Source organism: Poeciliopsis prolifica, unplaced genomic scaffold (genome assembly GCF_027474105.1).
Source record: "Poeciliopsis prolifica strain line A6 unplaced genomic scaffold, Auburn_PproV2 SCAFFOLD029, whole genome shotgun sequence".
NCBI lineage: Eukaryota > Metazoa > Chordata > Actinopteri > Cyprinodontiformes > Poeciliidae > Poeciliopsis > Poeciliopsis prolifica.
Genome location: NW_026562404.1, coordinates 2,912,753 through 2,940,452, shown reverse-complemented (window position 1 = coordinate 2,940,452; position 27,700 = coordinate 2,912,753). Strand labels below are relative to the sequence as shown.

At 39.9% G+C, this 27,700-nt stretch overlaps 1 protein-coding gene across 2 annotated transcripts; it reads left to right on the top strand.

Annotated features, from left to right (window-relative positions):
- Window positions 1–3,316: 3,316 nt before the first annotated feature.
- Window positions 3,317–27,588, top strand: pik3cd (phosphatidylinositol-4,5-bisphosphate 3-kinase, catalytic subunit delta). 2 transcript variants are annotated; one of them, XM_055049461.1, is made up of 23 exons: window positions 3,317–3,537; window positions 4,303–4,480; window positions 5,140–5,368; window positions 6,541–6,773; window positions 7,076–7,252; window positions 10,634–10,789; window positions 12,458–12,544; window positions 13,488–13,709; window positions 16,092–16,188; window positions 16,543–16,673; window positions 17,531–17,581; window positions 17,686–17,853; window positions 18,101–18,222; window positions 18,311–18,454; window positions 18,550–18,649; window positions 18,721–18,887; window positions 19,202–19,311; window positions 20,676–20,754; window positions 20,835–21,002; window positions 23,283–23,406; window positions 23,912–24,057; window positions 24,137–24,269; window positions 25,541–27,588. In XM_055049461.1, exons 2-23 carry the CDS (start codon window positions 4,340–4,342, stop codon window positions 25,676–25,678), a joined length of 3,123 nt encoding a protein of 1,040 aa, XP_054905436.1. In that variant the 5' UTR covers window positions 3,317–3,537; window positions 4,303–4,339; the 3' UTR covers window positions 25,679–27,588. The 2 variants fall into 2 exon arrangements, with proteins under 2 accessions (XP_054905436.1, XP_054905435.1); XM_055049460.1 differs by having other exon boundaries at window positions 12,455–12,544.
- The last annotated feature ends 112 nt before the right edge of the window (window positions 27,589–27,700 follow it).

Genomic DNA, 27,700 nt, shown 5'->3' with positions numbered 1-27,700 from the left:
TTTTCATCAATCCCACTTTTGTTGTTCTGTTAGGGAAAAAACCCATATAAATGCTTCAACCTGCGCTAACTATGTTTTGTAGTTCATATCCAGGAAGTAAAAGACCCTCTCGGGTTTCCGCCACACGCTGCGAATAGCTTCAGTTGAAAGACAGTAAACAGGTCACCCATCTGAACGTCACATGGCTCAAACTATTATTGCATGTTTTTTGTGTGAGATGATGGTGTTGTTGCTCTGGAGGAGAATCATGGTGAAGCTCCAAGTTTCAATCGACACCAACAGAGATGCTTCCATCAAAGAAAGCCAAATTTAGCGATATATCAGGAAAACGTTTGACCAGAGTCTCAGTTCTGCACCTCATTTACCAACGGGGTTTTTTATTTCTTTTTTTTTATTATTCAGGCTAGCAGTCGAAAATAGTTTACCGGCTCTGTAGAGGGAAAGGGTGGGAAGCATGTTCATGCTTTCAGTCTGCCGATCTGGCCAAAAAGGTTTCTCTTCTGCACAGTCGTTTCCTTTTTTTTTTCTGAATTGAACTCACAAGGTCATGTTCCATTTTTTTTGTCACAGCACTTGATAAGATCTACTGAAGCAGTTCTTATTTTCACAGGGAAGCAGCCTTCTGTGAAATTCAACGGTAAAAACAAGGGGGGTTTCCAAAGATGTGTACCACAGAGAAGCTGAAGCGAACTGGATCACTTCACCTGTTTTTATTGTTATTAGTATTTAGTCATTGACTTAACTCTTGCATGTTTTAGTCAGAGCTTCTCTATGAAATTCGGATTGAAAAGAAGCAAATGGCTTCTTTTCTAAAAAACATCAGAATGACCAGGGCTTTCAATCCGCTCTATTGTCACACTGTTTTGACGTTTCCTCTTTCTTACTGTATGGTTGTAGCTACTACTGTGGTTTATGTTGCACTTTCATGAACTCACTGTTCGTTCTGCAGCAGAGCTGAAATGTAGCTGATTGTCATGTTCTCATCAAGAAGAAGAAGAAGCAGAAAACAGAAAGGGAGTTTCCCATAGAGTTTATTTACTCTGAAGGCTTTTTACCTTTAAATGCTCTGTACACATGTATTTACTTACCGTCAGATTTGACTGGCGATCTTAAATTTGTGAATTCATTCCAATGTTTGTGTTGCACACAGATGCGGGGACTTGATCTTTGAGTGAATTGCAGAAAAGCAGACCGAGATCCACAGAAACGCCGGCACAATACATCCCGATTGGGATATTTGCAGCGAAAATGAAACTGGTTATTGATCTGCTAATAAATAACCAACCAATCTTGTTGAAAGCTTAGTGCTTCACGGACTTGCAGTGATATGTAATGTCCTTCAATCACCATGCAAGAAAAGACATATAACCATGAGACAGCACCCATACAAGTTTCCCTTGTATTAAATAATACAGATTATTTTACATGTGAGGATTTTACCAATGGCCATGATGTGCAGGGTGTACTGCCTGGAAAGTCACTGATTTTCATTCATTCGTTTTTTTTTTTATAACTTTATGGTGATTATTTTAAGAAAATGATCTACCAGGAACTACTCACAGCCTCTCAGCAGAACCCCATTTCAAAGATATTTGAAGTATCCCTTTAGGATGAGTTTTGATTCAAAAAGACAGCAGAACCTAAACGTGTAAATTAGCAACTGTTTGATTTTGCTAAAAGAAAAAAAATAAATACAGAAGGGAAAGAGAAGTGAAAGAATGGCAAACTAGCACAATGCAATGCAGGAATCAATGTATGAACTATTTTCCATGTAGTGATTCAGTTTTTACATGTTTATTAGAAATGCAAACCCATTTCAACCAAGTTATACAAGTATAAAAATATCAGAATGACCAGGGCTCAAACTCATGATCACTTTCTCACCCAATATCTTTTTACCTGATGATTGTACTTCTGTACTCTTCACCTAAGCTGGGTGATATTTAGGTCCAGAGTTTCTCAAGTGGACATTTCATATGAAAACTAAGTCCTTTTTATGTGCAAGCACAGGTCCAACTCTGTTCCTCATCTGTCATATTCTTGTCAGTATCACGTCCTCTAAACAACTCAAGAGGTAGTCTATTAGTTCTGACTGGAAAATAAGATTTGTGCTGACCGTTGGACATTTTTTATGAAAAATAACAAATGTGACACAATCACATTGATGTCACCTCCTCAGGAACAAGGATAACATTGGTTCAAATAAAGCTATCTGTGTTATGGTTCATTGTTTTTGGTATTATTCATATTTTTGTGGACCTTATAGTCATTTAATTCAAAGTCTGAGCACACATCCCTTTTAGATCAGGCCGTTTGTTTGGACAAACCTCAATGGAAAAAATACGTCTCAATCTGGGCACTTAAAAATCTTTTTTTTTTTCGTATTTGTTAAAACTATCATAATTTTGTGACAGCACAATATAAGACTCATAATCTATGAAAATATCGAGCTCATGCACTTCCACCAAGTGCTACTATTGGCGCCAGCAGAAATGCACCGCTTCCTGTCAAAACCAACCAATCAGAGCCTAGAGTGGCTTAACGTTGTCAATCAATCTCATGTATGCGCTGTGTGATAATGGTGGAGCAACTTACCACTCCAGGAAAACTTTTTATCTGTGATTATCATCAGCTATGCTAACCAGGCTGGGTGTTCGTAGCAGTTTAGTTATGATTCATGCTGCGGTGAACCTGCTGTGAATCCTCTTTCTCTCTACTGGAGAAGAGAGAAAGGGGGAGGGTGGGACGAGGATGATTGACAGCACTGAGACCCTCCTCCTGTCTCTGATTGGTTGTTTCTGACAAGCAGTGAATTTCTGCAAATGGCACCAGGACTGCAGGGAGAAAGCAGAGGAGCTTGATTTTTTTTTTCACTAATTATTTGTCTCATATTATACTGTCAAGACATAGTGACCGTTTTAGCAAATGTGTAAAAAAAAAATAATAATAATTAAATTAAATATTTTCTTAAGTCTGACCTACATTTTCGGTTTCTTGATAACAAATCCATTTAAAATGTCTAAAATGTGAGTTTTAGTCATTTTAATGTGTTGAGCACCGTTCCCAAAACTTTCCAGAGAAGCCCCTTGTACTTTAATCAGCTTCAGAAAAAAAAAACCCAAACAGGTTCTGCAGCTTCCTTTAACCACATGTTTACTGATGCTAAACTAACGAAGCTTATCTTGCAGCGTAACCTCCGAGGAAGCGGAGGAAGGAGGTGGAGGCGTTTCTGCAGCGCCCCTTTTGCGGACGGTTCCTGAACCCCCGCCGCGCCGCGCCGTCGCCGCGCAGCAGCGCCACAGCGTCACCGCTTGAATGACAGCGCGCGTCGCGTCGGGGCAGGGAGACACTTTGCCGCCGACGTCGCCGCCTCGCATTGAGCTTTGCCGGAGCCGCGCAGGACGGACGGACGGACGCCCGCAGCCCGGCCCGAGCAGGTGGATTTCCGAGCAGCGGGGCAGACTCGTCGGGATGCTCCAGCTTCCATGTTCGCCGCGGCGAGACCGTGAGGAGATGACCGAGCTGTGGCGCTGACAGGCAAGTAATGTGCGCCAACAGGTTGGCAGAGCTCTTCGCCATCACGTCAACTAGACCCCGGGTTGCTGTTTCAATATCGGCTCTTTTTTCTCTCTCTCTTTCTCTCCCTCCTCAACCCCTCTCGCGGTTTTTTTAATTGAATATTTCCCAGCACCATCGCACTAAATATACCAATACGGAATCATAGATTGAAGAGAGACTCGTTTTTTTGTGTTTTTTTTTTTTTTGTTTGTTTCACGCCAGCTCTGATCTGCGGAGAGGGAGAGGGAGACGTTTCCTCTTGGTAAAATCAAACATGGTAGTTTGAGTTGAAGGCAAACCGTCAAGCTGAGCTCAGCGGGGGGTCTGAGGGAAGCAGAAGCAGCTCTCAAAACTGCACGCACTTCATGGTTCAGCTCAGTTGAACTGAAGTTTACATGTTGTTTTGTCCTGACTTTATTTGTCCTCTGAGTATTTCTGTCTGTGCGGAGGCAGACTTTGGAGCAGATATAAAAAACAACAACAACAACAACAACATAGGAACATAAAAAATCAAGGCCAGAGGCATCCAACTGAGAGCCACATGCACAGAAAAAAAAAATTCAAGAGTCCCACTTTGCTGTCACATTTCATGTCATTCATTGGCTTTTACACTTGAGCTGCACATCCCCCTCCTCCATCAGAGGAGCTGGGACGTTTTTTTTTGCTTCGTGCTCATATGTTAATCGTGGGTCTATCATGTTGGCCGCAACTTCCTCTGACTGGCTTGTGTTTTCCGGCCAGCAGCAGGGGAGCAGCTGACGGTAAATGAGAGGCCATCACCATGCCCCCGGGGAAGTATGGGACGCAGGAGGAGTGGGAGCAGGACGGAGACCAGGAGATCTTCATGGACTTCCTGCTGCCCACCGGGATCTTCCTGAAATTCCCAGTGTCTCGAAACGACACCATCAGAAACATCAAGAAAGTACGTCTCCTTACCTCATTTCACCTCTCTTGGTTCAATATTGGTATTTTCTGTTTTGTTTTTTTTTTTGCTTTGTTATATCTGACATTGTTCATGGATCATAAGATGCCCCTGTATCATTAATGGGCTTTAATCGATTGACTGCAGATATGCTCCGTGGCTCAGATGACCACAACTATCGCTGTTTGTTGTCACTCACAATGCATCCTTTTAAAGTAATTGGCTGGCTTAAGATGTGGTTCAAACATTAAACTAATAAAGAAATAAGAAAAACAAATACGCCGCTGGTTCTCACTCCGCTGGTTCTCACTCCGCTGGTTCTCACTCCGCTGGTTCTCATCCAGCGATTCGAGAGGGAGCTGCAGAAATGCTCCCCAGAGCGAACGCGGCCAGATCTGCTGCGAAGTGTGAGTGTGCCAACAGTTCTGCCACTTCATGCTGCTTCATTCAGTCGTGTTAGGTAATGACTCTCTCTGAGGCCCGGGGAAGATTATTGAAAGACCAAATCCCTTCCTGGTCAAAGGGAACTCAGAGGTTTTACTGGAATAACTCTGGATGTGATCAGCAGATTTCCCCAAGTGTTACTGGTTCCTGCAGCAGAGAGCTCTGAATTTTCTTATCTTTTTTGTTTGTTTGTTTTTTTTTTGCATGTGTATCAGATGGTTTGGAAAAACGCCAGTCGCGAGGCCCTGTTCTGTGGACTGGGTGATCCGGACCTGTACGTCTTCACCTGCATCAACCAGACGGCAGAGCGGGAGGAGCTGGAGGAAGAGTCGAGGAGGATCCGCGACGTGCGCCCTTTCATGTGTGTTTTGAGGCTGGTGGCGAGGGAGGGCGACCGCGGCGAGAAGCTCACCAACGCCCAGATCAGTCTACTCATCGGCAAAGGTGAGTTGTGTCCGTCTCCCACCGGCTGCCACGGCTCTGTTGGAGCGCTTTGTCACCGGCATGACCTGCTCTGAGGTTATGAGAGGTCGATGTATTACCTGAACTAGGAAACTCCAGTCATTTAATACAATGATGATTGAAATGGAGCAAGAAAATCCTCTGAAGTCTGAGTGGAAATGCTGAAGGTTGTAGAGAGTCGCAGTTATTAGTCCTGGGAGCTCTGAATGGATTCATTCAGAGCATTAATTGTTTTTGTGAATAACTCTTTAATATTTTTCTTTTATTGAAGAAAAAGCCAGCTAAGCTTAGCTAACGCTCACAGGATTTTATGTGCAGATTTATTTTGGTTCAGGGATTTGATACTGTATGGCACAGTAATAATTATTTTAAATAAACCATTTTGTAAAAAATTGGTTTCTGAATCACAAATAATTTCCAACTTGACCATGAAAATTATAATCGAATTGATAGAAACTGAAAGATTTGCATCTCTGGAAAGTTGTAGAGCAATATCCAATGTGGCTGCTTCAAAAGTTGCAGATTTTGTCTATTTATTATCAGTTCTTAGTGGCACAGATAGTTCTCTACAAACTCTCTTTGTGATCATGTTCCTTTTATTCCTTTTAAAAAACCTCATTTTTTTATAAGGTAAAGAAATCTGTCCCTTTATAGCCTTCGATGTTGCACACCTTGAAGCATTTGGGAAGAAAAACTCAATGATTATTCTCTTCTGCTTGTTTCTTTGTCAAAGAGGGGAAATAAGAACCTCAGAAAGTGCTTTAGCAGACATCTATGACTAAGCTAAAGCAGTGGTTAGCGCAATTTGTTCAGCTTTTTTTTTTTTACCCCAAATAAAATTAACAAATTTCTTTCATAAAGAAGGAATTTAGCATGAGTTGCTCTGAATAAGCTATATGTGCAAATTAAAAGGACTCAACAGCAGCAAATTCACACCCCAGAAAACGGGACTAAAACAATCTAATGAATTGATGAAAATTTTAAAAAAAGTGACCATCCATGCATCTCCCTCAGGCAGGGTCTTTCTATCGTTTATTTACTTTTTTCATCACTTTGCGCAAAAGTGAAGCTTGATTTCCGCCAGAGAGATTGGTCTTTGTGTTGGCAGCGTCACATGTCTGAAGCATTTTCCTTTTTTCTTTACAAACCACCAGGTCTTCACGAGTTCGAAGCCCAGAAGAACCACGAGGTGGACGAGTTTCGAACCAAGATGCGCACGTTTTGCGAGGAGAAGTCCCTGGAGCGGCAGAATTTGCCGTGGCAGAGGTGGATGGAGTACAGCTTCCCGTGCGAGCTTGAGCCGTGCAGCTCCCCGCCGACCGGCAGGAGCGCCAAATCAAAGCATGGCAAAAAGCTCTTCGTCAACGTCAAGTTTGAGTCGAGTGATGTGAGTCGTCCTGCTGTTTCACTGGGTTATGAGTCAACTTGGCAAACGCTTGTTGCTCTCTCACAGAGCGCTGTCGCTTTGATTGGAAAAACAACGGTTCTGACTTGAGTAGATTTAATGTGGGGGCTGATTTGGGTTTTTTTTAAGGCAGCATTAAGAAAATTTGGAAATCCCCCACCTACTGCATCCACGCAACCTTCTAAACATCTCTCAGAAAAACAAGCTCAAAGGCTACTTACTTTAAAGTTGCCACCTAAAGTTAGTCTTTTTTTTTTCTTTTTTCTTACGTTTCGCTCTTGCAGGAAAGCTTCATGCTGCAGCAGGACTCCCAGGATCTCCCTGTGGCTCTGATGAAGAGCGCTCTGAAAAAGAAGGCCACCGTCTTCCGCTCGGTTCGACAGGAACCCGAGGATTACACCCTGCAGGTCAACGGGAGATGGGAGTTCATCTATGGGCAACACCCGCTGGGCCAGTTCAAGGTGAGGAAAAACACACCTGTCCAATGTTGTTTACGTTCAGTGTTAAGCTACAACTGGATCCAGCGCAACACATTTGACATATGAATCGACACGGACGTGTAATTTATGCCAAATTGAGAGTTCAAATCTTTGAAAGCAACTGCTGCCGTCATAATCAGCTTTCTAGAGACAAGAATAAAACATGATGGCTTTAGTTTAGTGTGGAAAACTTCTCTTCAGAGTGAACTTAACAAAGTATTTATAAAAAAAAAATTCTGCGCCAAGGCTTTTGCAGAAAGAAATCCAAACAGAATGAAAGCATCATTCTGTTTTCAAAATGTTCCGGCTCTCGGCACGATTATGACTCTGTAAAGAGATGTCGGCCTCGACCTTGAGCGTGCAGTCAGACGTACGACTAAAAGTCGTTTTTATTTCATGTTTCAGTAACTGAACAGAGGGGCTTGAGTAGAGATGCACCGATCAATCGGCCACTGGTGGGAATTGGACTTTTTCTTTCATTGCTACTTTCCGTTTTCTGTTCATTAAATGTATAGAAAACTAAAAACACTCACTGTTTTTAATCTATAAGCACACAAATTAACAGCATGTACTGCTATGGAGAGCTGTTTCATTCAAAATTAATTAAATAAATGCTATTATTGATAAATACTATATACTCCATATGTTGATTTTCTGCTAAATTCAAAACTATTGCTCCTATTAAAAGCTGCTGCACATTTTTTCTCTTTTATGTTTTATAATCCTTAGAAAAAAGGTCTGATTTAACAGATCAGTCCTCAAAATAATACCTAGAATTGGTATTGACCAAGAAGACACCTGATTTGTCTGCCTCCAGTTTTAAGCCAGTCATAACTATTCACGCCTTATATCACCGGGACCAAATATTACGTCTCCCTGATCTCGTTCTTGTCTGTTTCATGTCACAAAACCTGAAATTATATATTTTAGCAATGTTTTTGATACTTAAAGACCAACCTCTCCCGTTTGCTCAGCCTGGCTGAAGCTTCGTGTCAACTTCTCATAGCTTTCCGTTATCATTCTGCAAGGAACTATGTTATCTTAAGGAGCTATTTTTAGATTTTTCAGCTATCGTTTTCCATTAATCAGCTTTCACTTGAGAATTTACCAGTAAGAGGGAAGCGATTTTTATCAACGCTGCAATACCATGTTGATTTCTAAATGGCGTTGCAGTGGGATATGAGTGAGGATGAAACGCCACCCACTCCACTGCTGCTACACCCTCTCCTTAACCTGAAAATATTCTCCAAATTTTATGCGATGCTATTCAGTGTCCAAAACTAATGGCATACAATACACACCTGACCTGCCAAGCACAAACACCAGGTGGTGTTTTTCATCGTGGGTTTTTTTTTTTTCTAGTGACCCAAGCATTTCAGAAAACCCAACTCCCTGCTTCAGCTTGTAGATTTGCTTTTGCACATTATAACTGATATTGTCTATTTTTCTTGGGGACTGTGACACAAAAACGTGCCGCAGGTTGGAGCTAGGAGTTTTGAATACTTTGGGGAAAAAAGGAGAAGAAAGAAATTGCAGGATAATTCGCAAGGTGTCCTGGAAGGGTAATCAGAAAGTGGTGAGCCTAATATCAGCTTCAGTCCGATATGTCAGTGTATTGTTGGGGAAGGCACCAGGCCTGTCACAATAAGCAATAAATTTAATCGCATGGTAAGTTAGAACAAAACCTTTCAATTTTTCTCGTTTCTTTCTCTCTTTCCAGCAAAAGCTGGATGTCAAAAGTTTTGTTTATAGAGACTTCATAAATCATTTGATTTTATTTGTTGTTTTGATTATTATTGTGGATGTTTAAAATGTCTTCCAGTTCCAGTGTTGAATCTTCATTCTAATTTAAAGTTTATTGACCTTTAAGAATGCATTATGATGCCGTTACCATTACATATTACTTGAAAATGGTCTCAAAGTAAAAATATTATTGTTTATTGCAATAACTTCTGGGACAATTTATCGTCCTGGAAAATTTGACATATGTTCTTGACCTTGACCTTATTTTATTGAACTCCAAAAATGCATCAGAGTCTGTTCAATCAATCTATGGTTTGCAACCTGGAACTGCTTTTTTAGTTAGAAGATATCTAATAATTAGGGGGAAAATATATTGTTTTTAAGTGTCTGACCACTCAATGAACAGAGAAATGACTAATTTCAACTTCTGGCTAATTTTTAGTTTCCTTTAGTCTTTAATTTTGGTATATTGCAGCTTTTCTGACAACAAATAAACAGTAGTTTTTTTATTTGTTTGCTATTTATTCTTTTTTCAACAAACCTTTTATCAATAAATCCACAGATCAATTAGATCAGACTGCTTTTTGGTGTGGGGGATCCTTAAAGTGACAGGATCAAAACATTTTTGCTCTGCAGAAATGTGCCGTGTCGAAAAATTAAGTGTTATGTATGCTGTATGTAAATAAATACCCAAAATAGTATCGATATTTTAAAGATACATTTTTCTCACTTTTATGTAACAGTGAAAGTTCCTGCCAATATTCTCTCAAACGTTGTTGCCGTTCTGCTTGAGTTTCGTGTTTCTGAAGCAACGTTTCCCAAAATTTAGTTTCATTCAGACTGAGTCAGATATTTTTATAGTTTGCTGTATTTGTTCGTACACTGTCAAGCCTTCTGGACCTGCTACAGACAGGCGCTTAGCACAGATGTCACAGTAATTCCTCCAACGTGCTCTGTCTCTCTCTCGCTGTCTCTCTTGTACTTTCCTTCTCTCTCTTTCCATGAAGAGATGTCTTGCAGAGCTGCCAGCAATCTTCCATCATTTATGTCCTTCTTCTACAGGATACAAAGCAAATATAGACAATTTGTAGATAATTTTACGCTGTGTCACTTTAAAAAAAAGGAAACAAGCACACTTATGCAGACAGTTGTGACAAAAAGGGAAAATGTTCATAATCAGCTGATTTCATTTCAGAACTACAGTTTGGGCTAAAACTGCAGTAGCTGAAAGCGTGTTTATCCACACGTGTGTGTGTTAGTTTGGACCCGGGTGGTCTGACACAAAGCCGGGGCGGCTGTCGCTTCAGGGGCGGATTGAGTTGAGACTTTTGGTGGCAGGAGGCTCCCATGTTGATTTTGAAACCCCAGCTACCTGATGGAGTGACTCATATCTGTCCGGCAGCGCTGCAGAGAGGAACTGCTTCCATCCACACATAATGAGATTTTCACTGCATTAACTTACAACAAATGAACAGCCTTCAGGAGTTTAACCAGTGCCATCAGGACGCTGGCTGGGAAATATCTGTGGCTGCTGAGCTGACTGATTGCTTTACCAGTAACCAAAAATAAATAAATTAAAAAAAATAAAAAGTCCTCTTGTCACTTTTGTTTTCTCCCCAGTACATTTTCTTCTGTTTGAGAAATGGTCAGAACCCCCAGCTCACCATGGTGCACCACTCCACCATCAGCAAATACCAGGAGGATCAGGGCAGATTGTGCAGCCAGATGTACAAGACCCGCTCCCTGTCCAGACCGCCTCCTCTGCCCCTGAAGAAGGTAAGGAGTCGTCGCCCATTAACCCAGCAGCGCTCTCTGTTTCCAGTTAATCCTCCACCAGCCTGTGAACTTTGGCACGCTTACAACTACAGTGCAAAATTACGCAGATCAGACAGAGCGTCTCAGTACACACAAAGTTACCAAAGGTTGAACAGGCCTTGGACTTTACCAGTTTGTTTTAAGCTATTGAATAAAAGTGAATGCTTACTTCCACTAAAATTTAAGGAACAGGTAAAAATGCCAGGATTATAACAACTTTATTCACTGATTAAAAGGCTACTTGGAGGTTGAAAATTTTATGTTTGAACTTGGCAGAAATTAACAGAAGATCGTAATTCTTTCAAGGTTTTCAACCAACCTTGTCCAAAATCCAACATGGCTGCCTTGCAATTAATTCTTAGTGATAGTTGCAGTAAATAGTTTATGCTGTTTGATTTCTCTCAGCATGTCTCAGTAAGTCTGTTGCGCACACTGAACTGATTCATTTAGGAAACGAGTGTGAAAGTGGAACAAGCAGAGAAACGTGCTGTTAAATCTGTTTAATGTTAACAAGTCATTTTTTTCTGATTCAGTCTTCTTTGCCCAAAGTCAGAGTGATCATTTCTTAAACCCTACATCATCATAGGTTAAGCACTCTCATAATTATACTATGATAATTATTATAACATTGTTAATTATCTGTCACCCTTTATCAATTTATCATTGACTTTAATCTGCTGAAGTCTTCTTCATTTTATACTGAAAATGTTCTCAAACGCAATATGGAATATTCATATTTCCAATTTAGAATCTGATTTTCAGTTCCTTTGTAGAAATTAAATACCTTTTGAACATCTGAATGCATCATTATTTTTGCCAGTACCATTATATCACTCAAAAATGGTCTCAAAACAACAATATAATACTTTGTTTTTGCATAAAACTGCTACTTTTATTATTTATTTTTGCGATACTATCGTTTATTGCGATAACTTCTGGAACAAATTATCGTCAAAGCAAAATTTCTTATCGTGACAGGCCAAGCCACTGACTAATAATCAGGCACATCCTTTCACAGTAAAATATGCGCCGCGGTGCATCACCTATCAGAGGCATCTGTAGCTCATTTAGTTCCTTCCTGTTTTTTTTCTTTATACGTGTAAATAATATTTGAGTCTTAAACTAGGAGTCAAAGTCAAGTCTCACGTCTTCAGGGCACAAGTCGAGTCTGAAGGTTTTTATTTTTGTAATTCAAGTCCAGTTTGAGATTTAGTCTTGCATTCAAATCACCGTCTCTAAAGCCATCCGGAGGTACATGTAACATAGTTTTAGAAGCTTTTCACCTTAACAAATAAGGTAGACAGCTTACTTTCACTTGCTGTAATTAAATCAAAATGAATCCAACCGTTATTCAAACTAGAAGAAATTAACTCAGGCTACCGTTTGTAGAGAGCTTCTTGTTCTCTTTTTTTTTTTTTCTTCTTAAAGCTGCAGTGGTGTTTTGTTTGCTTACTTTTGAAAGAGTAAGTTTGTTGTGCACTTTGAACATGTTGCCAAACAGGAAACTGTGCCAAGAGCCTCACCACTTAGATTACAACCGACGGCAGAGGATGCAAATTTATTTTTAGGTAAAAAGAATAAAAGAAAAAAAGAGAGATTAATCTTTCCTCCTCTTTTCTCTTGCAGCAGAACACCTCCTCCCTGTGGTCCATAAATGAGCCCTTCTACATTCACCTCCTTCAGGGGAGCAGAGTCAATGCAGACGAGGGAATGAAGGTCGGTGTGGTTTTCGTGGAGGTTTTCGCTCACTTTGCTGCTCAATGAAATGTGGCATTCGCTTGTTTACCAATATCTCAACTTCAGTTGTAGGAACTGTCAGGTTGACATGCAAATGACAAAGAGCAGGGGGGATGGGAGAGGGGGGAAAGAGGTTGGGGGGGGGGGGGGGGGGGGGGGGGGCACAATCATAGGGGTAGTGGAGAAGGAGGTGGGTCACATGTCCAAACCACACGTTTCCCATAATTCATCAAGTCGGTTGGTTAAAACTTCAAAACAGGAAGTGGGGAGGGCCTATCTGGCTTTTTATGTCTCACTCTGAGGCCTAAATTCTAAGAAAAAAGGCGGGCTTCGTGCTGTTTCCCCTTCTCTTGCTCTCAGATGCGCTTCTTTATATGGCTGTTCGTCGCACACGTTTTGTTACCCTTCGCGTGTCGCCCTGATCTGCAAGAAATATCCTCCTCCTTCGTTTATGTTTTGTGTTTCCACTTTATGACAAAGTGCGCAACTGCACAGCCACTTTATTGTCAAGAGTGTGAACTTCATGACTCATGCCAAAGTTGCCATGTTGCCTTTTTTTGGGGTCCATTCATGTCACTGGCATACAGAGACATTAGCAATTAACACGTTTCTCCTCATTCTGGATGAACATATTGTTTGTGCAGTGTTCAATTGTAATTCTCTGCTTTTTGTCGCACTTCCTGGATTAACCCTGAGAGTCACAGCAACCTGTTTACATTAAGAGCGTCGACCCTTTGACTCATAACTCGAGTGACACAGGAAGCTCTGAATCATCTATTGTCAATTCTGTGAATCTTCCAAAAACAATCATCCTCACGCAACAGCTAAGCGGTGCATCATCCAGACTGCAGCTGGCGGCCCTGTTCTAATCACCCCCCACAAATGTGTAACTGTGCATCTGCGTGTTTTTGCCCCAACGCAGCTCGTGGTGCAGGCCGGCCTCTTCCACGGCAGCGAACTCCTGTGCAAGATGATGACGAGCTCGGAGGTCACGGTGTGCTCCGAGCCGACGTGGGACCAGAGGTTGGAGTTTGACATAAACGTGGCCGACCTGCCGCGCATGAGCCGCCTGTGCTTCGCGCTCTATGCCGTCATCGAGAAGACCAAGAAACCCCGCGGCACAAAGAAGAAGAACAAGAAAGCAGTAAGTGGCCTGTCAGAGTTTGGGATTGAGCAAGCAGATGCTCAGACTGACAGGTGTGAATGGGTTGGCAGGTACAAACCCTCCGCTGCTTGTGTTCTGGTGCGTACTGTCTGTGTGTGCTCTGTGGGCGTGTTCTGCTGCTGCGTCTGGTTGTGCAAGCGTGTTCAGTGGCAAGGCTGCGGTTTGCGTCTCATCCGCTTTTGCTCTTTTATCTGCACATTAGTCCAAGGAAGGAAGGAATTCTAAATACATACTCAGCGTTGACACCCACACACTTAAACCTGGACTCTTTTATTCAGAAATTGGAGCTTAGGCGGCGACGGCCTATAGAAGCACAAAGCAAATCGTTCCCACTGTGGAACCCTTTTTGCACGTACGTTTTTCTTGGAAACATTAGACTCACAAATCAAGATGCGACTTACTGGCTGATTCTGATTTGAGCCTTTTGAGTCAGAAAAGTTTTGACTTGATGCACAGCTTCTGTCACAGTTTCATTGTTTGTACTTTGGATGGGATCATTTTCCTCTAATCTAATTATTTCATCTTTAGATGAAATAATTAGATTTCACATAGATATGAATGTGTCCCAGCCCACTCCTTTATATTCACAAACAGCATGAACATCAAATAACACACAAGAGCCTTGCTTAATTCTTTCTACCCATTGAAATTTGTCACATTTTGTCACATTACAACCACAAACCACATTGTCTTTTATTGGTGTTTTATGTGACAGACCTACATAATCTGGTGAAGTGGAAGGCTAATGATTTGGTAAAAAGTCTTTACCAATAAAAATGGGAAAAGTCTAGATTGTATTTGTATTTTGGCCCATTTTACTTTGCAAAATTGTCCGACCCAGTCAGGTTTGATGGAGAGTGTGTGTGGGACATTGATTTTTACGTTTTTCCACGGATTCCACTACTGTGTTGCACTATCAGGATTCTGTGAAATGCATAGAAAGGAATTGCTAGAATTTAATTCCCTGAGTACAAATTACAAACATGATCAGAATAGTCTAAAAACTAATTGCAAAGTTTATGGTTGCAAATGGAATTTAAAAAAGAGAAACGATTGAGACAAAGCTATGTGGCGCTTTTCATCTAGATGTTGCACACTTTCTGAAACGAGTTGTCAACAACTTCAGTGCAATGAAACAAAACTGAAGAACAGTGACCTCTATCTTCTTATTTCACGAACCAGTCACCCTGCAACTAACCAGTTCTAACAAAGGGATTGGTTTTCTCTTTTGTTCGTTTGTCAAGCTGAAAACACTAAACTGTGAAACCAACGTGAAAGGTAAAGAAGCTTCCCCACACCCACTTGGTGAACAACAAATTCCCCTTTTTTCTGCAGCTGTGGTCTGAGCATTTTTGTTATGACAGCCCTGCAGCGGCTGCTGGCAGCATGTTTGGGTGCGCCTCCCTGAACACGTTGCCCAGGTGTGTTTCCAGAGTATCGAAGCCACTTCTGCTTTCTTAGCCACTTCTCTTTTCTGATGTCCGGAGGAGAAGTCCTGCAGCCAGACGGCAGACGGAAGTGGGGCTATTTTAGCTCGACTTGTTTGTGCCTCTGTTTTTATCTGCGCGCATCTCTACTCGGATGTGTTTGCGCTTTTTGGAGAAATGATGAAGTAACGAAAGTTGTTATTGCGAATGCCTCCCGGGAGTTTGGTTCCTTTTGTCTATCATAACAGAAATGACAACCAGATTTGTTTTTGTTAAAGCCGCAGAGGTTTTGTGTCCAAAACGTATAATTAGCACAACCTGAGCAAAATAAAGGCAATTCTTTGAGAGAACACATGAATTATTATAGTGTTCTTGCTTTTTTGTCCTGTCATGTTACATGACTTAATACAAAAGTATGCCCAAAGTATAGTATTTTTGTTAAGATATTCTTTATGTTGAAAAAGTAATTACTCCCTAAATCTTGGCAGCAACATCTTCCATTACGAGTTTTCCATAAGTTGCGATCTCTTAGATCAACGTGGAAGAATATTTCCACACTCTTCTTTGCAGAAATGTTTTCCTGCATGAACGGCCTGTTCAAGCTGATATCATGTAAATTGGACAAGACCAGCCTTTGATTAGGCCACTCCAAAGGCGTAGTTTGGTTTATTTATTGCCATTCTAAGGTGGATTTAAGGAATGACCCAAATGTGCTTGAGCTTAAACGCTCAGGATAGGCATGTATTCACCATCAGATCAAGATGTTCTGACAAAAAAAACAAAAAACAGAATTACTTGGAAAAATGTTTGAATGAGTAAGAAGGTTTTTGTTGGTAAATTTAAAAGGCCATTCCCCAATCCTGTTGGCTGTATTTCTTATATGCTGTGACTACTTGCTTATTGTTGAAACCTAATGACCGCTGCATGTTTCCAGGACTGTCCGATTGCCTGGGTAAACACCATGGTGTTCGACTACAAGGACCAGCTGAAGACCGGGGAGTTCCTCCTATCCATGTGGCCATCTGTACCTGGTACTTCCTGTTCGGTCTTACATTTCCCTATCTGTAAAAACACTTGATATGATCACAGCATCTTTCACCGACTCCTACCAGCAAATGATGCCATCAGAAATACTCGTCGTGGGGAGCAATGCAAAATACGCCCAACGTATTTACACACGTTCTGTGTTGTCAGTTGCTGACAGACAAGCTGTTTGTTAGATTCAGAGGTATTTAAAATGCAGTCGTCTCTTGTTTTTCACTTGTTTTTATGTTCAGTCTGAACGCGTGGTAAAGGCTTAAAGGGTTATTTGCAGACAACATTTTTCTCATAACATATTTACCTCCAATGCAAAATGTTTTAATGCACAATTTTGTCCACCACAGATGACAAAAGTGACCTGCTGAACCCCATGGGAACGGTCCAGAAGAACCCCAACGTAGACAGCGCCGCCGGACTCCTCATTCGCTTCCCTAACATCCGGCCTCATCCGCTCTACTATCCTCCCCTTGACAAGGTCGTTTAACCTAAATGTATATTGGCAGCATTATTATTATTATTATTATTATTATTATTATTATTATTATTATTATTATTATTATTATTATTATTATTATTCCAAGATGTCACATCATGTTTACACCCCCTAAAAACAGGAAGTAGTCTATAGCAATTTCCACTGGACATCTCTGAAGTTCGAATTAATTATTTCTCAAGAAGCATGTTTTTGTACTAAATAAATAAATAAATACTCAAAATAACAAATCATAATCAGCGATATTGGCCCACACATTGTAATTAATTGTGCAAACAATTAATTACTTGTGCAAACAAGTAATTAATTTGACCTAAACTTTTCAAGGTGTGCAGACATAAAGTGTAAACATTTAACTGAATATTAAGTACAATATTGAGAAAAGAACAATATGTACATATTTTTACAGATGACATATTGTTTGGTTGGATTTGATTGTTTGGAAATGATGGATTTTTTATAAATATTCTCTGTAATTTTGCAGTGATGAAAAATTACTCCAAATTATAGATAGATAGATAGATAGATAGATAGATAGATAGATAGATAGATAGATAGATAGATAGATAGATAGATAGATAGATAGATAGATAGATAGATAGATGGATGGATGGATGGATGGATGGATGGATGGATGGATGGATGGATGGATGGATGGATGGATGGATGGATGGATGGATGGATGGATGGATGGACGGACGGACGGACGGACGGACGGACGGACGGACGGACGGACGGACAGACAGATTGCTTTTTGCTTTTGATATTTTGCTGTAAAAACAAATGCATCTTAGCTGGTTATTAAAATCAATTGTTTTTCTGTTTCCAACCCACTTCAGACTATCGATCCAGTAACGAACGGCAACACTGTTTTCCCCCCCAAAGACGAGGTAAAACAATAAAATCCTGAAACATTTCTAAAACCGTCAAAGTAAAATGAAACAAAGCGTGTCTTGCTGAGTGATTTGTGTGCTGCTTCTTTGTCTTCTTGTAGTACTTGAAACTAAAAGAAATCATGGACAACAAAAACTACACCGAGTTTTTTGAGGATGAGAAAGAGCTGCTGTGGAAGCTCCGAACTGAGGTCCGCGACTATTTCCCCGAGTGCCTGTCCAAGCTGCTTCTCATCACTAAGTGGAATAAGCGTGAGGATGTAATTCAGGTGTGGAGATGGCTTGATTTTTTTTTTAACTCATATTCCACATATTCCACACTCTACATTAGTTTAACCGGGTTATTTAATTTTACTTTCACTTGTGAAGGTCTTTTCCAGACTTTATGCGATATCTTACTTGAAGTTACATGTTCTCTTGAACAATTTGTTCAAAATTGTACACTGTTCAAAAGGCTGCCATTTTTTGAAATGGCAGCCTTATGAGTAACTAAAGTGAAAATTGTCTTCTTGTCAGATGGTGGGTTTACTGAAAAGCTGGCCTGAACTCCCTGCCATCCACGCCTTGGAGCTGTTGGACTACAGCTTCCCTGATCCAGCAGTCCGGTCCTTCACTATCAGATGCCTCAAGAAGCTCAGGTACATCGACCAGCAGAAAACAGCCTGGAATATTTCTATTTTTGAATATCAGCATTGATTAAAAATGCTAGGTTTTTTTCTTCCACAGTGACGATGAGCTGCTGCAGTACTTGATCCAGTTGGTCCAGGTCCTGAAGTACGAGTCCTACCTGGACTGCGACCTCACCACCTTCCTGCTGGAGAGGGCGCTGTCCAACAGGAGGATAGGGCACTTTCTGTTTTGGCATCTTAAGTAAGATTTAGTCTTACCTCATAATAGTATTTATTAAAAAAAAAAAAAACACAAGATAATTTTTTTTTCTTGACATTTTTTGACGTTTATTGTAGATCTGAGATTCACGTGGCATCAGTCAGTTTACGTTTTGGCTTGATTCTGGAGGCTTACTGCAGGGGAAACATCCACCACATCAAGCTTTTGTCCAGACAGGTAACATGTCAATCGTTTGACTCCCACATTAAACGTATCTGCTGTCCTAAAACTCAACCTGTGCCACCCAGAACGAGGCTCTGGGTAAAATGAAGGCCCTGAGCGACATTGTCAAGTCGGGCTCCCCGAAAATGACAGTGGACGACCTGAAGCTGTGCATCAGGCAGGAGTCATACCTGGAGGCGCTGTCGGACCTGTTGTCGCCGCTCAACCCCAGCGTCATCCTGTTTGAGATCTGGTTAGCATTACATACGCATAGCGGTTTATGCCCTCTGAAGATTAAATACCAAAGTCTTAATGTTAAATCACAACAAGAAATGCTTCCACCTTTATTTAATGCTTCCACCTTTATGCTCCCACCTTTAAAGGTGGAAGCATTTCTTGTTGTGATTTAACATGATCTAGAACAATAAATAACTATCAGTATAAATGCATATTTTAAAAGGTATTTTAGATATTAATTTTGGGGAAATATAAGAAAACAAAGTATTTTTGTAAACTCAGACATATTTAAAAGGTGGCATAATTGACATGATCTTTTTATTTTCGCAGCGCTGATAAGTGCAGATTTATGGATTCAAAGATGAAGCCTCTCTGGCTGATGTACAAGAACCCTTTGGAACAAGCCGACATGATCGGCATCATCTTCAAAAATGGAGACGGTGAGAAAATACACGATGCTAAAAGGTCCCCTCACACATGAACACTTGACCTTTGTTAACTTAAAAAGTAAATGTTATTTCAGTTGAACTAAAGGTGAAAAAGAAAAACTCTAAGCTGTAAATGAAAGACAAACATACCTCTGTATTTGAAAGCTTATAACCTAAAATATAACAAACAATATCTAAGTCCTCTGCCTGAGAAAAGTATTCACACTCCGTCTGTTTCAATAAGCAATAAATCACTTAATATTCATTATTACATGACAAATTTAAACTCAATAATTCCCATTTGAATTTTTTTTTTTCAGTTTTTTTTCTACCAAACTTGGATGATAAAAATCTTCAGTCTGGTGCTTTGGTTTGAACTAACCCCATTTTTTGAAGGACAGTTTTGTTTATAGAGACTTTATTATTTATTAAATTTGATATTTCTGTGGTGTTGTTTCTTTATTTTGGATATTTCAAATGTCTTTCAGCTCCAGTGTTAAGTGTTCAATATTTTGAGAAGGTGTTCTTGCATTAGTATTATTATTATTATGCCAGCATTATTATTATTATCATACAATTACCATTAAATATAACTTGAAAACGGTTTCAAACAACAATATTATCATTTATCACAATAACATCTGAGGACAATTTATCGTCCAGCAAAAATTGTTATTGTGACAGGCCTCATTCACACCTCTTAGTCTTCTGCGCATTTTATAACGTTACCACCAAACGTCTCTTTGTGTTTCATTGGGATTTCAAATGATCCTGAACGCACAATTGTCATGCTAACATGTGGTGGTAGCAGCATCATGCTGCAGGGAAGTTTTCTTCAGCGGGATCGAGGAAGCCGGTCAGAATTTGTGGGAGGAAGTAAATCTGTTTGAGACTCCAAAAGTTGAGGCAAAACATTAATACTGCGAAGCGTTTCTCCACCCAGTTTTACTTGGCTGTTTTGCAAAGAGGAAGTGAAATTTTTTTTCATCCTTAATATGAATGAAACCAGAATCCTAAATAACTTCTTTGCAATGGATAGTGGTTAGACAAAGTATTGACTCAGAGCTGCTAAATATAAATGCGAAGCAAACAGTTCTGTTCATGCTGAAATTATATTACTGACTCTATTTACCAATGGAGTGTGTGATGTATGTGTAATAATTATAACATCATTACACACAGTGTGTGTTCATACATTTTTTTTATAATTATGTCTATCAAAAAAAAGAAACACATTGATGTTTTTGTTTGAAATATGGGAAAATGTGTAGCAGCTGAAGGAGCATGAATACTTTTTGACTCCGAAGTAAATTTTACAATATGTTAGGTTTATTTAAATTTTTTTAAAACTTATTTTCTTGCTTTTTTTTTTGCAGATCTCCGGCAGGACATGTTAACCCTGCAGATGATCCGGCTCATGGAGAACCTGTGGAAGAAAGAAGGCCTGGACCTCAGGTGGGATCTGCTTTGCTCATCCTGCTGGATGCTTTGAAAACGAGAAGAACTCGTTTTAAACCAAATCCCGCTGATTCCAGGATGATCCCTTACGGCTGCCTGTCCACCGGGAACAAAACGGGGCTCATCGAGATCGTGAAGAGCTCCGACACGATCGCCAACATCCAGAGGAACAGCAGCAACAGCGCGGCCACCGCTGCCTTCAACAAGGACGCCTTGCTCAACTGGCTTAAGTCCAAGAATCCAGGGTGAGTAGAGGCGACGGTAACAATGTGATTTAAACCATCTAGATCTGGAAGGCGCAATTTCAAAAACGACATTATGTGCATTATGTTTGCGGCGAAGGACTATTTTAAACTTCTAAGAAGCCACATAGGATCAGTGGGGCTTGTTTATGCAGATTTTCTTCAAGCAAATGGCCCCAGTTCCACTCAGGGGCCTCCCCAGCTGTCCTTTCATAAGGCCTGTCCCAGTTGTGAAAGCAGCTCCTGCCGCCTGTCTGCATGAGCTGTAATGTGTCCGCCTCCGGAAAATAATTCAAATCTCGAGGAGGCAGACAAGATATTATTTCCAATTTTGTCTGTTAATAAGTTAAGACGAAAAGACTAATAGACATTTTATGTTTAAAATTTTTTTAATAAGGTGGTGTTATGTTATAACTTCATTTTTGCACAAAATACCACCAAGCTGATGTAGTGTGGCAGCCTTACTGCTGGGTGTGTAAAAAGCACTTTCTGACACTTTTTGTGGATTAATATTAACGTCAGTCAGATCAACTCTAATGTTAGAACATATTCATGCTAATAATCTACAATTCGCTGCAGCTCTGGAGCAATAGATCCAGTGCTGGAATAGAGGGGAGGGAAAAATTATTAAAATCTCAAAAATATTGAGGATTTCAAATAATTAGATTTTTTTTTTTAGAAGATGACATGTGTTGTTACATCAGGGAGTTTTCTTATTACGGACAATGGAAATGAATATGTAGATATTTTTGGTTATGTAATATAATTTAAAACAGCTGATCTGAATTTGTGTACAGTCCCTGTTAAAGATGGTTAATAAAGGCTAGCTTCTGATTTAAATTAGATTACTATAATATATAACAATGGGTAAAATCATGAGCTGAAATGGATTTGTCTGACATTACCCGTCTTTCTTAAAAGGTTTCATGCTGAGGCCAGAACAATTTGCTAACCTCTTTTCATGGGACAAAGTGAAGTTCAGGCAATTTCATCAGATTTACAAAAACATCAAATAACACATTAATCAGTAAAGATATTATAATAATCTCAGACATGCTTGCCAGGTCTTCTGTCCTAAGAGGCACCCTTTCATGGCAATTCAAATGTTTGAAATACTTAAAGTAAACCATGAAATGTACATATACATGTGACTTTACCATCTGCAATTATTGTTTTTATCTCTCATGAAGTTATATATTCAACCAACAGAACTTGCTCTCCTCTACCATATTGTTGTGCATTGCTGCAACACTATACAACCTCGGCATTCAACTCTGCACTCCATCATTCATATTTAGCATTTTTTCATGACAAAGTAGGAGTTGCTGTTGTGACAGAAAAAATGTAAGAAAAGAAATCTAAATTTTTTTATAGTTCTGTTTAGACCCAAAGCTTATACCAGAAGCTTTTTTTTTTTTTGCAGGGATCTATTTGGTTTCCAAGTACCAAAGCTATATACCAAACTCAAATCTCATTTAATCCATAATATATTTCCTCCTCAACATAAATACTTTAGTCATATAGTTGTTCGGCTTTCCTGGGCTTCTCTTCTACTCTCTATAGCATGGTGGTGTCCTATTCCAGTCTTTTAGACATTTAGATGTGTCTCTGCACCCAAAACATTTTGAATTCTTATCGCCCTCTGTTAAATATTCATCTTTACTTCTACTATCCAGCTGCCATTTATATCCAGTATTTAAAGAGGCCATTCTGTTTACTGGCTCTCAAAGTTCTTTGCGTGACTGGAATATTTAATTTATAACCTTTGCGTCGATGAAGTTTGAGCCAAAAGCTGCAACGTGTACGGTTGGTGGATTCCCATTCATCCTGCTGCTTTTCCAAACTGTGTTTCAAAGCTGCAGCAGAACGGGACAAAGTGCACAGGCAGCTCTTTGAACAATAAACGAGAAAAGATTTTTATTTGGTGCCAAACCGTCTGAAGGTCTCGTGTTCTCTAAAAGCTCGTTGAAGAAATGGGACTGTTGGACGAAATGAAAAAAGGCTTCTTACGTCACTCGGCAGCACAGACAGATGCACTACAGAACAGAAAGGTAATTATCTTAAACGCTGCAGAGACCAAAGAAGAGCAGGGGAAATTAGCAAGAGCTTGACATCGCTCTAAACTGAAAGGATGTGACGGTCGATCATTAAGCTGCCATAGGATCTCCTCTGTGAATACTTTGTGTGCAACAGCAGGAAAAACTGGAGAAGTCGGAATGTGCTGCGCGAATAAAACCCGTTTATGCTGTCTTTCTTTCCTTCTCTGACTTCATGTTTCTCCAGGGACAAACTCGATCAAGCGATAGAGGAGTTCACTCTCTCCTGTGCTGGCTACTGTGTAGCTACTTATGTGCTGGGGATTGGAGATCGCCACAATGACAACATCATGATCAGGGAAACTGGACAGGTCAAATTTCACGCACTCACATGAATCAATATTATTTTTCTGCTGAGTTATTTGGTCTGAACATTCTGGGCCTGACAAAGGACCTGCACATATTCTCCCAGAGCAGAGAATTTCAGAAAGAGGAGAAAAGTTAGTTTCAGACTTCACAAGAAACGTAAGGGTAAAATTCCTGGAAGTCTTCATGGAATATCTGAAGCACTGTAGCATGTTTCAGACTAGTAGTCACACCCACTTCAAATTTCAGAGTAATAGCGCAAACGTTGTTCAGATGCAGCCGAAAACGTCCAAACCTGACCTGCAAGAACAGAGGTCAGAATGCCATTTTTATTCTTGCATTCATTGGGAGAGATAATAATGTCTGTTCTCTTGGAGAATGTGCAGGCCTTAAACTTTATACATACAGTGAAAAGTCTAGTTAAACACGGCCGACCTGCAAAGTAAAATATTCAACAAATTCTATTCATTAGGAGTCTTTCTAACACAGGCAATAATCTTTCATATTTAGCTGTTTCACATTGATTTCGGACACTTTCTGGGAAACTTCAAGCGGAAACTCGGAATCAACAGGGAGCGTGTGCCTTTCATCCTGACGTACGACTTTGTCCATGTGATCCAGCAAGGCAGGACGAACAACAGTGAGAAGTTTGAAAGGTACTATAATACGTAATGCATTTACCAAGTGCCTTCGGGGTTGTGTTTAAATACTTACAGCGATTGTCTGCTTTGTCAGGTTCAGGGAATACTGTGAGCAGGCCTACAAGATCCTGTGTCGAAACGGGACGCTGTTTGTCAACCTCTTCGCCATGATGAAGGCAGCAGGGCTGCCCGAGCTCTCCTCCTCCAAAGATATCCAGTATTTAAAGGTACTAAACTCAGATAATTTTGCATGAGTCTGTATATGATTAGGATTATGATAACCTTCATCAAAAGCACTACCTCGTATCTGGAGTGTTTGCTGCAAAAAAAGTGTGATTTTATGAAAAAAGCTTCTTGTGACATTTATTCTAAAAGGAGTGTAATGAATATCAGTAACTGTACATTCCATAATTATGTTAAATACATTATTTATCTGCTGTATTTTCTATCATTTTCAATGTGGGATTATTTTACTGCTATAGGACTAAACATTCCCTTCAGAAATTTGCAATGTTTTTTTGTGATTTTTGCAGCTGATACTTACTAATTTTTTGGCACCTTTTTCAAAAAGTTGTGGTCAAAGTTGGACATTTTTTAAGATTCATTTTTCCATAACATTGTTTTACCAAAAAGTTTAAATTACTACACATAGCGTTCCAAAAGCGCCTTGTGTAACGTTTTCAGAATGATAATAACTACCTTGTTAAATAATAACAAGATAGTTATTGTTTAAAGGAACTTCTTAAGATAACGTCCTTAAAACAAATAAAGTCCCGTCCAGAGGTGCAAAAGAGTAATTCTTTATTGGTTGCTCAAGTTAAAATAAAAATGTTTTCACATTGTAAGCAAATTTTTAAAAAGGGAGATGTTACCATCTGGCATCACATGGTTTCGTCTTGGAGGTTCGACGATCGAGACGTTGTGAAACAAGAAAATAAATTAGAAGAGGACAAAGGAGATTGGTCAAAATTCAACCTAGTTGCAGTGATTGGACAGAAAAGAAGGAAGTACAGAAAACATTAAGGTGATTGGACAGATTTGCCTGAAAAGGTGCGATGGCTGGTAAAAATCACAAGTTTGCACAGAATTGCACAGAATTTACTTCAATAGTTGCTATCACAAACCATAACTTTGTGGAGTTTTCCTTCTTTGCACACGCAGCTGACTGACAGGTTTCAGTCTCTCACGTCTGCAGAGGTTGGAGCTATGCTGTCTGGCACTGCTCCAACTGGCACAGGCTATTTGTCCTGAAGGCAGCCCTCTGGGATTCGACTCCTGATGTCAGGAAGTTGCCTGCAAGTCTTCTGCCTCTTCTGTCTGAGCACTTTGAGTAATGCCTCTTCCACCAGAAAAACAAACTGAGATGTAAAATTTTAACGTCTTTTAAAAGAGGGTGGTTTCTCTTTTTTTAAATAGTGGTATCTTGGAAAAAATACAATAAAATCTGACTTGTATGCCTTTTATTTACAGAATCATGTTTCCATGTCGTTTTCAACAGGATTCTTTAGCTCTGGGCAAATCGGAGGACGAAGCACTGAAGAATTTCAAAGTGAAGTTCAACGAAGCTTTGCGGGAGAGCTGGAAGACGAAAGTCAACTGGATGATGCACTCCTTGGCCAAAGACAACAGGCCGTGAAAGAATGATAACTAAAGAACGATAACTTTTAACTTGTAAAAAGAAAAACGAATGAAAGATCTAAATTTATTTGACACATGGCATTCAAACACAGACAGCAGCAAATGTTTACATGCCAGCGGCTGAGAAACAACCAAACAGAGGCATTTCAACACAGGCCTTTTCAAAAGTCAAGGACATTTGCTCCCGTTATCTTTCTTCCATCTACAAAATGAACCGTCTTACCCAACCAAAACCATAAATGTATATTGGATTTAGTGGAAATTGGTACTTGAAAACCATCTGCTCCTGCAAAGTGCATCACAGAAACAGGAAGTTCATCTCAGCAACTGCATTACTCAGCAGAGAGCGAGCTGCAGACAGATGTCGCTCACCGGGGCAGACGCACCGGACGGCTACGGATCGCATATTGTCTCGAACTGCCTCTCTTCGACACTGTTGTGTATTTTTATACTGTGCTTTATTTAAATAGATTGGTGTAGAGAACTTGTAAATTCACTATGTTTATTTTAAATTAATTTACCTTCGTAGTGTCGTTGGCCTTGAAGCTTTACTGAGTGCCAGTATACGTTAAGCCTTGTGCACATTTAATGTGAGGCACAAGTTTTCTCATTTCTGTTTTCATGAACACAACAGAGGACCAGGCTTTGCCCAGAATCTAGCCAGAGTCATTTTTGCATTGAAGCTTTTCATGCCATTCTTTTTTCTTTAAATAAAAAAAGAAAAGATTAGCTTTAATTTGAGTGCAATGCAAGAGGACGCAACATGTTGCTTTGCACAAAGACAGGCAACGGGCTAACCTTGCATCTGCCTACGTACAACTCTAAATTTCACAATCTGTCGGGTATTAAGCATAAGAGTTGTTTGTCAAGAGAAACACAGTCATACTCATTTGTTTATCACTTTTTTTTCTGCAAAATAAAGCAACTGGCTCTAGTGTTGATGGTAATGAACCACCCTGAAAAGCTGATGGATTTTAGTTGAAATGCCTTAACTCAGCTTTTAAAGACGCATGCCATCGGCAGCCTGTAGGACAGAAACTCGAGATGCTCTAAAGCAAATGTATCTTGTGAAGGAAGAGAAAAATGCTGAGGGTTGCTCCTTGAGACAATCGGTTGTAACAGAAAGAACAAGAAAAAAGCCATTTACTGATGGATGTGCTTCTCATACTGTGATTTTGGTCACACTGTCAGTGTCAGAGGTCAGTGTGGACAATGCGGGCTCTCAAAGAGTGTTCGCTGTGTTTGTGAGTTTGTGTGTGTTTGTGAGTTTAAGTTTTGCACTTCCATTGACGTTCTTGTCAAATGTGCCAGGTAACATGAAAATATTTCATGCTTTTGGAGGTCAATCACTGTCATAATTTAACTGCAGCACAAAGTGCTTTTTGTCAGCTTGAGCCGTTTGATTTTATTTCCAGACAGGTTTTTTATTATTATTATTATTATTATTAGTTTACATGCTGCATACCCCACTGTATGTCCTGAAAGGACTGCTTGCCTTTAAAATATATATATATATATATAAAAAGTATCTTCTTATTAAATGAGTGACTGTGCAATTATGACAGGAAGAAGAGCAAGTGTAGCTGTAGATCTAACAGCACTGAGTTGACGATACCTATCATTTCTGTCCTTTAAAAGGAGCCTCACTAAATACTGCTTCTTTAAGCAACACTGGGGGACATCAGTCACTCCTTTTGCTAATTAAGTGTGATTATGTTGCCTTTTATGCTGGTTGTCATTTTAAACTGTTCGAAGCTCCTTTAAGGTCCATGCCAGATTTTCAGTTGTGCAGCTAAAGCAAATAAACATAAGTTTGATGTCACTTTTTTTGCACTCCTTTTTTCTTCATTTGCCACATTTGCTGTTTATGAGTGAAATTTAATTCTGAATAAAAAGTCTTCAACCACCGAGGCTTTCAGGGGGAATTTCTTTGCCGCCTGGACGTTTCTTCGCTGAGTCAGTATTTATTTTCAAAGTCCTTGGTCTCTGTTTATTTCAATTAACTGTAATAATCGGGGAA

What these genes read in the sequence shown, in the direction of transcription:
- pik3cd (XM_055049460.1), top strand. Translation starts at nt 4,340, where the DNA reads ATGCCCCCGGGGAAGTATGGGACGCAGGAGGAGTGGGAGCAGGACGGA. An exon ending in CCATCAGAAACATCAAGAAA is followed by an intron (nt 4,481 to 5,139) that starts GTACGTCTCCTT and finishes CATGTGTATCAG; the next exon opens with ATGGTTTGGAAAAACGCCAG. An exon ending in TCAAGTTTGAGTCGAGTGAT is followed by an intron (nt 6,774 to 7,075) that starts GTGAGTCGTCCT and finishes TCGCTCTTGCAG; the next exon opens with GAAAGCTTCATGCTGCAGCA.